Source organism: Vigna unguiculata, chromosome 10 (assembly GCF_037176805.1).
Source record: "Vigna unguiculata cultivar grain cowpea cultivar isolate G323 ecotype 2 chromosome 10, ASM3717680v1, whole genome shotgun sequence".
NCBI lineage: Eukaryota > Viridiplantae > Streptophyta > Magnoliopsida > Fabales > Fabaceae > Vigna > Vigna unguiculata.
In genome coordinates this window covers 38,605,883-38,618,321 of record NC_140801.1, presented here as the reverse complement: position 1 = coordinate 38,618,321, position 12,439 = coordinate 38,605,883, and the positions used below count along the sequence as shown (strand labels likewise).

The 12,439-nt window shown below is 33.6% G+C and overlaps 1 protein-coding gene across 1 annotated transcript; it reads right to left on the bottom strand.

Annotated features, from left to right (window-relative positions):
- Positions 1-781: 781 nt before the first annotated feature.
- LOC114165099 (TMV resistance protein N-like) lies at positions 782-4,609 on the bottom strand. The gene is made up of 5 exons (XM_028049755.2): positions 4,043-4,609; positions 2,839-3,937; positions 2,398-2,673; positions 1,534-2,262; positions 782-1,356 (listed from the first exon to the last, which is right to left on the bottom strand). Exons 1-5 carry the CDS (start codon positions 4,549-4,551, stop codon positions 976-978), a joined length of 2,994 nt encoding a protein of 997 aa, XP_027905556.2. The 5' UTR covers positions 4,552-4,609; the 3' UTR covers positions 782-975.
- Between the last annotated feature and the right edge of the window lie 7,830 nt (positions 4,610-12,439).

Sequence of the window (12,439 nt, the reverse complement as noted above, 5' to 3'; positions counted from 1 at the left end):
ATAGTTTCTCAATAACACTGTATAATATTAGTTTTTTTACTCCTATGCTTATGTATTATTATCAAGTAACATAGTATATTAGTAACATTTGTTAAAATGTTACATTTTCATTAAATAAATTTGACTAAAGGTATCTAATAACATTTTTATAAATGTTTCAATTGTAAAAATATCACTAATAATTATAATTATTAGTAACATAGGGTATAACATGTGGTATAATGTTTTTAAATAATATTAATAACATTTTTTATAATTTAGTAACATTTTATAATTGTTACTGATTATTATACATGTAGCAGTGAAAAATACATCTTCACTTCCTTTCCAACTTTCCTTTATCATTTCTTTTCAACTCTTCAAAACATAATATAAACTTTTAAACAACAAATTAGGAGTGTTTGGCGAAATCGTATACAATTAAAAATTTTGATATAAAATGCACCCAAATAAATGCTCAAGTTCAAGTATCAGCTCCATCACTATAAAATATTGGAAAGTTATAAAAATTATACCCCCATCAATTTTTCAACTCCACGCAATCAAGCTTAAAAGTGATGAAATACTTTGTTTAGAAAATTAGAAACTAAACTAATGGAATTCTCCAAACAAAAAAATGAAAGAAGTTGTTCTTGTACACCGGATTTTATTACAACCACAAACAATAACCATAATTTACTAATCATTAATATTATTACACATAAAAATAAGAGAATGAGCAACTAGAAAGTATAATAAACAACTCAACCACCGCCAAGAAGATATAATATGAAAAGTGAGAGACAGAGCAATATAAACATTTAATTTCTTAACTATAAATAGCAATCAAGGACACAAGGATTAATTCCATAACTAAAGGGATCCTGCTGTTCCAAAGAAGATAATGCCTTACCAGAAGTCGCATTACAATTTTATTTATGAACATGAATGAATCTGTTTTTATTTTTTCTCCAATGTTCTCTTTCCAAGTCATTTTTAGTGACCGTATATCAAATAGACTGCTGTGTTCTTGAACACCAATCCATGACCAAAACTCACAAAAAACTCCACCTTGTCTCCAGACTCTAAATTTGACATTATGCCATGCCAATCTTCATCATTAAAGGACATTACTGTGCCATGGTTGTGTATATGGCATGTGCACTTTGTGTAATTAACAATTAACACACTTCTAAAACATTCAGTTGCCACCATTTCAGGGGTTGATAAATAAACAACACACAAAGCTATTCCCTTCATCTCACAATCCTTAGGCATAGTGAAAGAAACAGAATTTCCATGACCAATATGGCTCAGCCAATAAGGATGGTTGTCACCTGGAAGAGGAACATCACAACACTCACTCCTTGCGAATCCCTGTGCCAGCAGATCAAAGTCTTAGTCATGTATGTAATTTTTCTACTCAAATAATCACCAACGATCACTATTTTATCATTCCAAATTACAAATATGGGCATTTTTAGTTCAATTTAGATACTCCAAAGTAATGAATGATGAAGGTATGCACACAAAGGTCAGAGGTAGAGAAGGAACCTTAGAAACATTATCGTTGAGAGTGTTGAAGAATTCATTGCAACTTCCAACACCGATCAAAGAAAAACTCAAATGATGATTTGAAATTCCTGATTCTATAAAATTTGCACCGTATTCGACAAGAATTTTGTTTAGTTGCATAGATAGTTGAACCTCCGTGTCACATTGAACCAACATACTTCGAAGATTTGTGAGGCAGCTATGCAATGGCGCAAGTTCTCCCCAATTATCATTGTTCGTATCAAGGCACAATGGACTAATATAAGATTGGGAATTCGTTGTTGGTGAAATCCAAGACCGAATGATAGAAGCAAAAATATTATGTGACAATCTTTCAAATCCACGCAAGGATATATATGCCATGTGTTTTGAGCTTACAATTGAACAAGGCACTTGTTTCACAACAGTATTTTCAGAAATTAGTGTTATCAAGGATTCCATCTGCATTATATCTTCCTTCACTATGTCAATCTTGAAACAACCAGAGAGGATGAAAGTTTTTAAACATTTCAACTTATATACCTCTATGGGGAGACTGGTTAGACTTGTGCAGTCCCTCAAATTAATCAGTAGTAGATTACAGAGATCTCCAATGGATGGGTGTACCTTGCACAAACTTGGGCAATCTTTTAGAATAAGTTGTTCAAGACTTGGTAGTCCTGAAAAATCAGGTGTTTCTCTCAAGTACTTGGAGTGACTAAGATTAAGGAATTTTAACCCCTCTAAAACCTACAAAGATGATTTTTTGAGAAAAGATTAGAGAAATAAAATAGAAAAATGAAGTAGTTATAACAAGAACCAATTACACTATATCTATGTTGATTAACTCATGAGTTCTAAACGGAAAAACTATGTAATAAATACCCGGGGTTGTTTCCAGACGAGTTGAAGATGACTATGCTTTAAATCAATTGCAATTACATTTTCCATACGAAAGTTGTTTGGAATGTATTGTGAAGGAAACCCTTGCCAACAAATCCATCTCAGTTGTTTCGAAAGGTACCCATAATCTCCAACAAGTTGCACATGATCCAGTTGTAGCAGTCTCAACCTCTTCATTTCCTTGAAAGCATGAGCTTTGAAGCAATCTCTGTTGGTTGAATGCAATTTCAGGGTCAATCCTTCAGTAGCTTTCGACCCCTGTGATGAATATAGCAAAGAAATACAATTGGGAAATCTCTCAATATTTGTTGATCAATCATACTTGGTCCTGAGTCTAACAAGTTAACAACACATGCGTTGCATTGAAAAAGAAAACACTTTCAAAAGAAGTTTCTAAATCATATATATAAAGAATGCTCTTACAGTTTTATTTTGCAGTACATATTTTACATCCTCATGAAACCATAATCGACTCCTTTTCCCCGGTTCCTTTGGCCATCTTCGACGAATAATATCTCTTCCCATATCTCGTAACAAAGGATGCATTTCAAGTTTATTGTTCCTTTCAACTTTTATAAGACCACGTTCTATGAGAATTGTCATTCCAATATCAGCATGTAGTCCACAGCCATTTAGTATCTCTGTGACATAGCCTCTATCTTTACCAATAAAGAAACAACATACATCAAGAAATATATCCTTTTCCATGTCATCACATAAAGCTTCAAAACCTTTTTCCAAATTTCGTAGAATGCGTTCATCAGGAAATATTTGTAGCTTTAAAGTTACACTTTCCCACATTTCCAATGTCTTATCATATAAATGGGAACCAAGGACCACAAGAGCTAGTGGTAGTCCTCCACAATAAGTAACTATGTTTCTGGCAAGTTCATTGAAGTCTTCACTTGGTTTTGCATCTCTAAAGGCATGCCAACATAAAAGCTCAAGGGAATCATTTTCGTTCATCACATCCATCTTATAAACAAAATCAACTTTGAGTTGGTTCAGTACTCGAACATCTCTAGTGGTAATGATTATCACACTTCCTTGACCAAACCATTCACGATTCCCGCATAGGTTTTCTAAATGGCAAAACTCATTCACATCATCAAGCACAATCAGCAACTTTTTTTTAGAAAGTTCATTCTCGATGATACTTCTTCCCATCCCAATGGTTTTAACCTCAAACTTGGATTTAAGAACCTCATAAAGAAATTTTTCTTGCAAATCAACATGCCTATTTACTTGATCCCTAACTTCTCTAACATTTTTAATAAAACTCTTACCAATAAATGGATGATAAATTTGATTGTAGATGGCTTTGGCTAAGGTAGTTTTACCTGATCCTCCCATTCCCCATATCCCTATCATGCACACTTTGGTGGAATGATTTTCAATACATCCAATCACCTTTTCCACACGGGACTCTAATCCAACAGGAAATTGGGTAATAAACAAGTCTTGATAGTCCAATAACGCCTGAACGCGGCTAACAATTTCCTCCACAAGTTCAGCATCATGCCTTCAAAATGAATGTCAATGTATTACGACAATTAAATCAAACCTTAACATATACTTCATTCAATCTCAAGAACGAATGAAAGAACGAAGGATTCATTTCTCAAACCTGAAATCTTTGACATCCCAACCAGTGATACTTGCAGCTATGTTGAGTGCACGGCTCCAACTGGATAATGCATGTTCTAGTTGTTCTCCTGAATAGCTTTTGTGTCCAGTTTCTTCCAACGATTTTCCAAAGTCATCTTGTTGATAACGTACATCGAATGGATAAAGCTCGTAAAATACTGGCAGAACTATTTGGCCAAAAGTTTCCCGGCATTCGATGATTTTTTCAAGCTCACGAAGACAACAGGTAGATTCAGTGTATGTTTTGGAGAAAACGATTATTGCAATCTTTGAGGCTGCTATTGCTCGCATGTGCTCTTCCAGCGTAATTCCCTCCTGCAGGTTCTCCTCGTTAATCAATATTTTGACTTGAGCTTGTAAAAGAACAGAATGAAGATGAGAAACGAATTTTCTCCGGATGTCTTCTCCCCAAAAGTTGATGAACACATCGTATATGAAATGGGGTTCCGATTTTAGGAAGAATGAAGATGATGAAGAAGCCAACTCCATCAAATAATTGAAGTGAGTAAAACAGTCTATGGACTTATCATCATTTCAAAGAGTATCATAAGAAATTTTAGGACGAAATATATATATTATATAAAAGTTTATACGTGAAAATTTAAAGGATAATGTAAAATAAATATTATATTCAAAAATCCAGGTTACTGCTGCAAAGATTAATATTTTTTACATGTAATCTCGAAGTCGGTTATGACAGACCCATATAAGTTTTATATTTTTGCTCGTGAACCCAGCTCAGCGTGCATTATTGATAAATTGGATTTCAGAATTCAATTCAAAAGACTTTTTTATAGAAAATATCGCGGAATGTTTAAAGATCAAATAATAGTTGGTGAAAAAGTAATAGATTGTGTATTATATTCAAGGTTAAAGTAAATTTTTTTCTTATCTCAATTTAGTCTTTATTTTGAGGAAAATTTAATACAATCAAATCTTTTCTGTTAGTAGTGTAATAACGACATTAAATGGAGTATTACATGTCCGTTTTTAAATTTTTTAAAATTTTTTTATTGTTTATTGAACGTTAAACCTTTTAGAAAGGCACTTTAAGGGCTGCATTATTGATCAATTGGATTTCAGAATTCAATTCAAAAGACTTTTTATAGAAAATATCGCGGAATGTTTTTGAAGAACAAAGAATAGTTTGGTGAAAAAGTATTAGATTGTGTATTATATTTAAAGAAACTAGGTTAGTCTGCAAGATTAATAATATTTGTTATATAATCTCGAAATGCGTTATGACCGACCCATATATGTTTTATATTTTTTCTCCTGAACCTAGCTCAGTGTGCATAATATTCTTTTAAGAAGCCTTCACGTTAAACTTTTAGAAAAACAAGTGTCTTTCTTTTTTTTATTAAAGTGAAGTGCTTGGCTCAAGATTATGGCTCTGACATTAATCTAGAATGTATATTTGTACCTAATTTCCTTTTAGACGAGATCTTGAAATCTCGCACCATTCAAGAAAGAAATGTCTCTGAAGCAATAGTTTTTTCATCAATGCATCTACAAGATCATCCCCTTCAATTGTTCCTTCTAAAAGAAAATTAAGAAACTAAGTATCCCACCAAGTGATGGTTATTAAGGTTAGATAATTTTTAATTTTGTTAGATAACTTTAGATTATGGAGTTGTTTTTATTTATCAAAGTTATGATGTAGTTTATATTTGTTGAGTGAGATTTAAGTTATTTTTTATTTTAATTAGTTAGACTATTTATGATTTAATTTGGTTTGTTAATATTTGGTTTGTGCGCGGGTATATAATACCTCTTTCTCTATCAACGAAAATACTACAGTGATAAAAGTTGTTAACGGTATGACCGTGCTACAATTGTCGAAGAAAATCAATTATGATAATTGGTGTTTACAAATGAAGACCCTTCTAGGATCCCACGACATATGAGATATAGTGAAGATCAGATACCAAGAATCCGCGGAGGATGCAAATTAGACGGTGACTCAGATTACCACATTAAAAAAGACGTGAGTGAAAGACAAATCGACCTTATACTTCATGTACAATGTAGTGGATGAGTCAGGCTTTGAAAGATTGCAAACGTAGCATCTTCAAAAGGAGAGTTTAAAGGGAACGACCGCGTTAGACAAGTTCGGCTTCAAGATCTTAAAGGAAATTTTGAAGGGCTGAAGATGGAAGAGAGCAAGTAACTAGTACGTAACTCAAGTAGAGGAGATGGTCAACCAACTCGGCAGCAATGGAGAGCCAGTGTCGAGAAGCTGGGTTATGGAGAAAATCTTGAGATCACTAACATATGATTTCGAGAGCATCGTATGCGTCATCGAGGAGTCAAAAGACTTGTCGGTTCTCTTAGTGGAAGAACTTGTCGGGTCACTTAAGGCCCACGAAAAAAGGTGAAGGAAGAAGCACGAATCGTGTGACAAGCACTACAGGCGCAACTTGATTTGAATGAAACTCAGAACACTCATGGTCAAGGTCTTGGAGGTAGAGGACGCGGTGGTAGAGGACAAGGTGGACATGACCGAGATGATGTTGAAGACGACACGAATCAGACCACACTGCAGAACTGGTGTGACTATGGTCAATAAAGGGGTCGAGGAGATCAGTCCAAGTCAAAGGTGGAATGCTTCAGGTGTGGCAAGCACAACCACTACGCAAGAGAATGCAGATCAACAAGCTACTACAACTATGGCAAGGTTGGTCATATAACAAAGTTTTGTCAAAATGCAGTAAAGGAGAAAAATATTCTCACAGAGGAAGACGACGATAAGGAGATAGGAATTTTGATGATGATGCAAAACAAGGATGTTGAGTTGCGTTCGGGCTGTGTGAAGGAAAGGAGATCAGGTGACGAGCTTAGTCCAGGATGTTTAAATTGCTCGGTCTGGTATTTGGGCATTGGAGCGAGCAATCACATGTGTGGAGATCAGAGTTTCTTTAACGAACTCACCATGATGGAGACCAGATTAGTGTTATGTGGAGATGATTCCAAGGTAGCGGTAAAAGGACGTTAAACAATCTGGCATGTGCCTAAGGATGGACGAGTTAGAGAAATCAGGGATGTCTACTATGTTCTTGAGCTGAAGAGTAATATTTTAAGCATAGGTCAGATAGTGGAAAAAGGAAACTCGATTCTAATAAAGAACCGGGTATTGTACTTGAAAGACAAACACGATCGGCTAGCAACCTACGTAGAAATGAAGAAAAATTAGAGGTGAATAAAGGTGATCGTGACTTCGAATGTGTTGAAGTTCACAATGATCATGACTTTGAATGACGTGCAAAGTAAATGTGAACCTGAAGACGCTCGAAATAGTTCAAAGACTAGGCAGATTGAGTTTGCCTCTGGTTTAGTAGAGTTAGAGCAAGAGGATGATGGACCTTTAAGCCCCAGCCCTCATCAGAGAAAAAGTAAAAGAAGGAGGTGTGGAGCTCGAGTACATAAGAAGCAAAGAGTAGAAGCTAATATGTTCACAAAACCACTACCTACACCATCGTTCTAGGAATTTAGGAAATTGCTCGGATGAAAGAAGGAAAAGTTTAAAGCTTATGGGAGAGTTTTGTTAGATAATCTTTAATTTTGTTAGATGATCTTAAATTACGAAGTTGTTTTTATTTAGCAAAGTGATACGGTATTTTATATTTGGTGAATTAGATTTAAGTTAGTTTTTATTTTAGTTAGTTGGAATATTAAGATTTAGTTTGGTTTGTTAATATTTGGTTTGTACGTGGCTATATATTTGCCCATTCTCTATAAATGAAAATACCACAATGAACTACATTGAATATTCTTCTTGTGTGTGTGCGTTTGTTCAAAAATTCAAAGTGTCCAAAATGAAAGACCTAAAAGTTTTCGTAAATTGAAAAATTCTCTTTAGAAAATGACTTTAGACATGGGAATATCTTGCACAATCAATTCTTGAAGGCCATTGAGGTTGTTAATTTGTTGACACTCACTAGAGATTCTCACATGCGTGGATGTAAAATTTCTACACAGATCGGGTGTGGCCAACCCACCTATTGGGAAAGACTCCAATTTAGGAAAATTTGTTAAATGGAATATTTTGAGATGTGAAAGGTTTTGGCATGCATTGCCATTTGAGATGGAGAAGAATTTATCTTGTGTTTGGATAAGGAATTTTAACAATTTTAACAAATTCAATGGTATTTGAATTAATTACAATTGATTTTTTTTTTCATTTCTTAGTTTGTTTAGATGGAGTACTTGAAATATCTTAGATTTTAATTTTTTTTGTTTGGATAAAAAAAATTAATTTTTACTTTAGGAAAAGTTATATTCTAAAAAATATTTCAATAATTAGACTCTACATTTTAGCCCGAGTCAACTTAGCTTGACATTTGACTTAGGTTGACTCATCTCGAATTGTCAACTCTAGGCTTGGAACGAATCGTCTCAACCTTTGACATGAGATAACTCAACTTAACGCTTTGCCCCAGGCCAATTTGTCTCGACCTTTCGTTCGTGCCTAGTCCTCATAACCTACGATTCGAGCCAATTAGTCTAGACCTTAGACCTCAGCCAACTCATCAAAACCATTGACCCAATGAACACATTTATACCTTTGGTTTGAACTTAATGTTGTGTTGATTTAGCCTAGGATGAAGGTTGAGATTATTCGGCCTGGGCTGCAGGTTGAGACTAGCAGCCTACGTGTCAATGAACCACGTTCAACACGCGGCAACATGCACTAGACAACCCTGTGCACCACAACATATAACACCTTCAGCCTTTAACGCTCACACCAAAAGGGTTTTCTACTCAGTGTAATTGCATGGGTCATCTAATACATGCATTCCACACTTAACCATTTCTTAGTGTAGAATACACATGTCATCCAATCAATGCAAACTACAATTACTATTTCCCCACACTCACTAGACAAAAAACACACACCGACCCAAACGGGTTTGCTTGCCTCAAAGCATCCTTTCCTTTAGCACCACACTCATTTAATATCGCACTAAATGACTCCACCTCTTCTAGTCCTCCACTAAACATCCCCATTTCTCTTGGTCCATACATGACCTACACAACAGAGCGATGCTATGATCAAGGATACTAGGTGGCTGCTTTTATCCTTCATTGAAACAAAGATGCATTGCACGTTCCTGTTTCGATGCTGGATTGTAGATTGGGCCTACAAGCAGTGTAGTTTGGAGATTCAAGGTTGTTGGTCTCATGTTGAGTGTTGGTTGCACTTTCATGAGTATGGGTGTAAAGGGTGAAGTCGTTGCTGTTGAGGATTGGGTGGTCAGAGTGGAGTTAGATGGCGGTTAATTGTAAATGTTTAAATGTTGTTCGACTGTCAACTAAAGTAATGTCACATCATTTAAAATTATTACACACGACAATTTTCATTGGATCTATATAGAAGGACACCAAACCTCTTCTTTTAAAGGGGTACCTATAAAAGATATCAAGATTTTCGATGAAAAATGAATATTGTGTAAGTGAAAATGGAGATGATATCGGGCTTGGTTAAACATATTATCCCTAAGGTTTTCTTACTTAGATTGGTCTGATTGTGAAAAATGATGTACTAAATCTCTATTGTAGAAATTATTGTAAACTTGGATTAGGATTGATGATTTGACGAAGGAGAATCTAGGAAAAGCCAAAGAGACTTGGGAATAACATAGGAAGTAGAGGGGTAATGTATAACTCAAGATAGTGCAAAAATAGGCCTTTAAACTTGTCAATTTAAGTCTCTTTAGAAGGGAACAAACCTAAAACATGCGTAGTGGCATTTTTGTAAATAAAAGGCACTACGTTAAGTCTGTTAGTCTGATAACAAATTTAAATTTATGTTTCAAGTTTGTTCAAAGGGAAACAGATTTAAATCAATGTTTTTAAGTCTGCTAGGTAGGGATGACAATGGGGCGGGGCGGGACGAAGATGAGTTTTGTTATCCCATACTCATCCCTAGAGAAAACATTCTTCCTTATCTTCATACCTAAATTCAATAGGTATCAAATTTTTGTCTGATCCCACCAAGTATGGGGTATATGCTCGTACCCATACATGTACTCGCTTTCTTACTATTTCAATATCAATTAATTAATATTTATAAAATAATACAAAATTATGATAAATGAAACATGCTATTATTAAATATTCAATATTAAAATGAGGTTTGTTTCTTCAATATCAAATATTTAGAAAGAAATTATAATTGTATACATTTCAAATTAGAATACACATTAAATTTCATGAGAACCAAACATTTATTATAGTTGATAAAATTTTAAAAACAAATTTAAAAAAATATAAAAGGAAAAAATATCTTAAATGTTTGTTTACTTTAATTTTTTAAATTCTAATGAAATGTCTTTTTTTATACACTAATAAAAGTCATAATATACCCTTATAACACTAGTTTTCTTAACTTGTTGATGCCTAGAGGCAATCAATTTTCTAACAAGTATACTAGGTAGATGTAGAACAACAAATGCCATATCCATAGAGATTTGGAAAAGTGTTTGTATTGTGTGAGAAGTGCATCAAAATGGATTTGTATAAAAAAAAAGTGATTTCAATATCTAAACATCAAAATAAAATAATTTTAAAGAATTCTATTAGAATCTATTAAATATATAATGTAAATATCCTATTATATAATGTAATTATCCTAAATTCATAATTGAATCTTATCTTGTATATAAATTTTATATTAATATTTTTGTATTTGAAAAAGAGTCGATCAGAAAAAAACTTTGTATATTTCTCTCCATAGATCCTTTAATAATACTCAAAAAATTCAGATTCTAAATCCAATTCCAAATAGGGTCAAATAGGGATTTTTCTTTCTTTTGACCATTTTTCGATTGTTAATACAATCCCGATTTTTTATTCCTTCTTTTTGTGAAATAACATATATAAATGACTTTTTTAACATAAAAATACAAGTTTTTCCTTCTCGATTTTTATAGATATTTTTATTGATCAGTAATTATAATGATACTAATTTTTAATTTTTTGATAAAAATTCAAAATCTAATTTCTTTTATTATTGAAATCAATCCAAACCCAATATCACCATACTTATGTGTATCATTAACCAATGAGACTGTAAAGCAGACACTAATTTTAACGATTCATGCATTTCAGTTAAAAGACTCGAAGTAGCAAAGCCTTTGGTAAAAAGAATACCTATTGTTATTATTGTATTGAATTAGGTTATTTTGAGGTCATATCAAGTATTCAGAGTTTTCCTCGATGTGGTATTGCTCTTGCGGCCCACACTGAAACAGTGCTTTACCCCTAGATGTCTAGTCAAATGTTGCGCCTAAACACATTTAAGAGAGAATCAAATTCGAAGATGAAACAGAAACGAAAAAGATTACTACCTTATAAACAAAAAGTTTTAGAGTAAGCATTATGAAATGTCCAAGATAATTAAAAACCGACAAAGAAAGAGAATAAATTCTCTTATATTACAACATATTTTATTTCTTTTGGTACTCCGAAGAAACAAATTTTGATTGAATCTATATCTGTCCAATGGATACTATCTGCTCATGGATATAATAAAGATGTATTGAGATAGATTTAAGTAAAAGCATTGGTTTCAATACGATGAAGACGTGTTGAGATTAGATTTTACCACCTTGTCCTTCTCTTGTACCAATCCAATATTATTTATAAAGATGCAATTATTCATATCTTGAAAGTACTCTTAAATGTAACTTTAGGTCCATTCCAACTACAGCCTAAGATCATCAAACTTCAGTATAATTCCTCTGTTACTGCATGAATGAGTTACTTGCATTAGGATTAGGACTTTATAACCAATTAGAGCCTTAGATATATTCCTAGCATCTAAAAGCATGAGGAGAATTAGTTGGACCACAACTTGGAATCAATTCCTACTCAATCCCAAGTCGATGAAATAAGATGAGTGATTTTTTCATCCAACAACGAGTATAAACTAATCTACAAACATCTAAACAAAATCATACTTTAATAAATACAATAATACCAATTAAAGAGAGTTTCAAAGGGTTACATCATGACCACCAAAAGAGATTTAGCTCCTCATGATAGATGGAAACATTACAATGCTTTAAATAGCCATCTCTCTTATGCTCTCTAAAGTTATTCAAGAAGTACAGAGAATGTGTTCCTAAAAATCTCTCTAAAAAGTCTTTCCCCAATGTCTCTATAAAGCAGAGATTCAACTCTATTTTTATAGACTATCTAGGGTTGTACTCAATAGTGCACATGTGGTTCAGGTGTAGAGGTTTCCTTTCTATGTGTGGGTTTGCTTTAATGGCTCAGGCTTGGGCTCATCCTCTTATGCCTAGCTCTTGAGATAACTTCTTTGAAAAGGAGTCTTTATGTCTTAAGTGCAAGTTTAGATCTTGAGGTTTCTTCT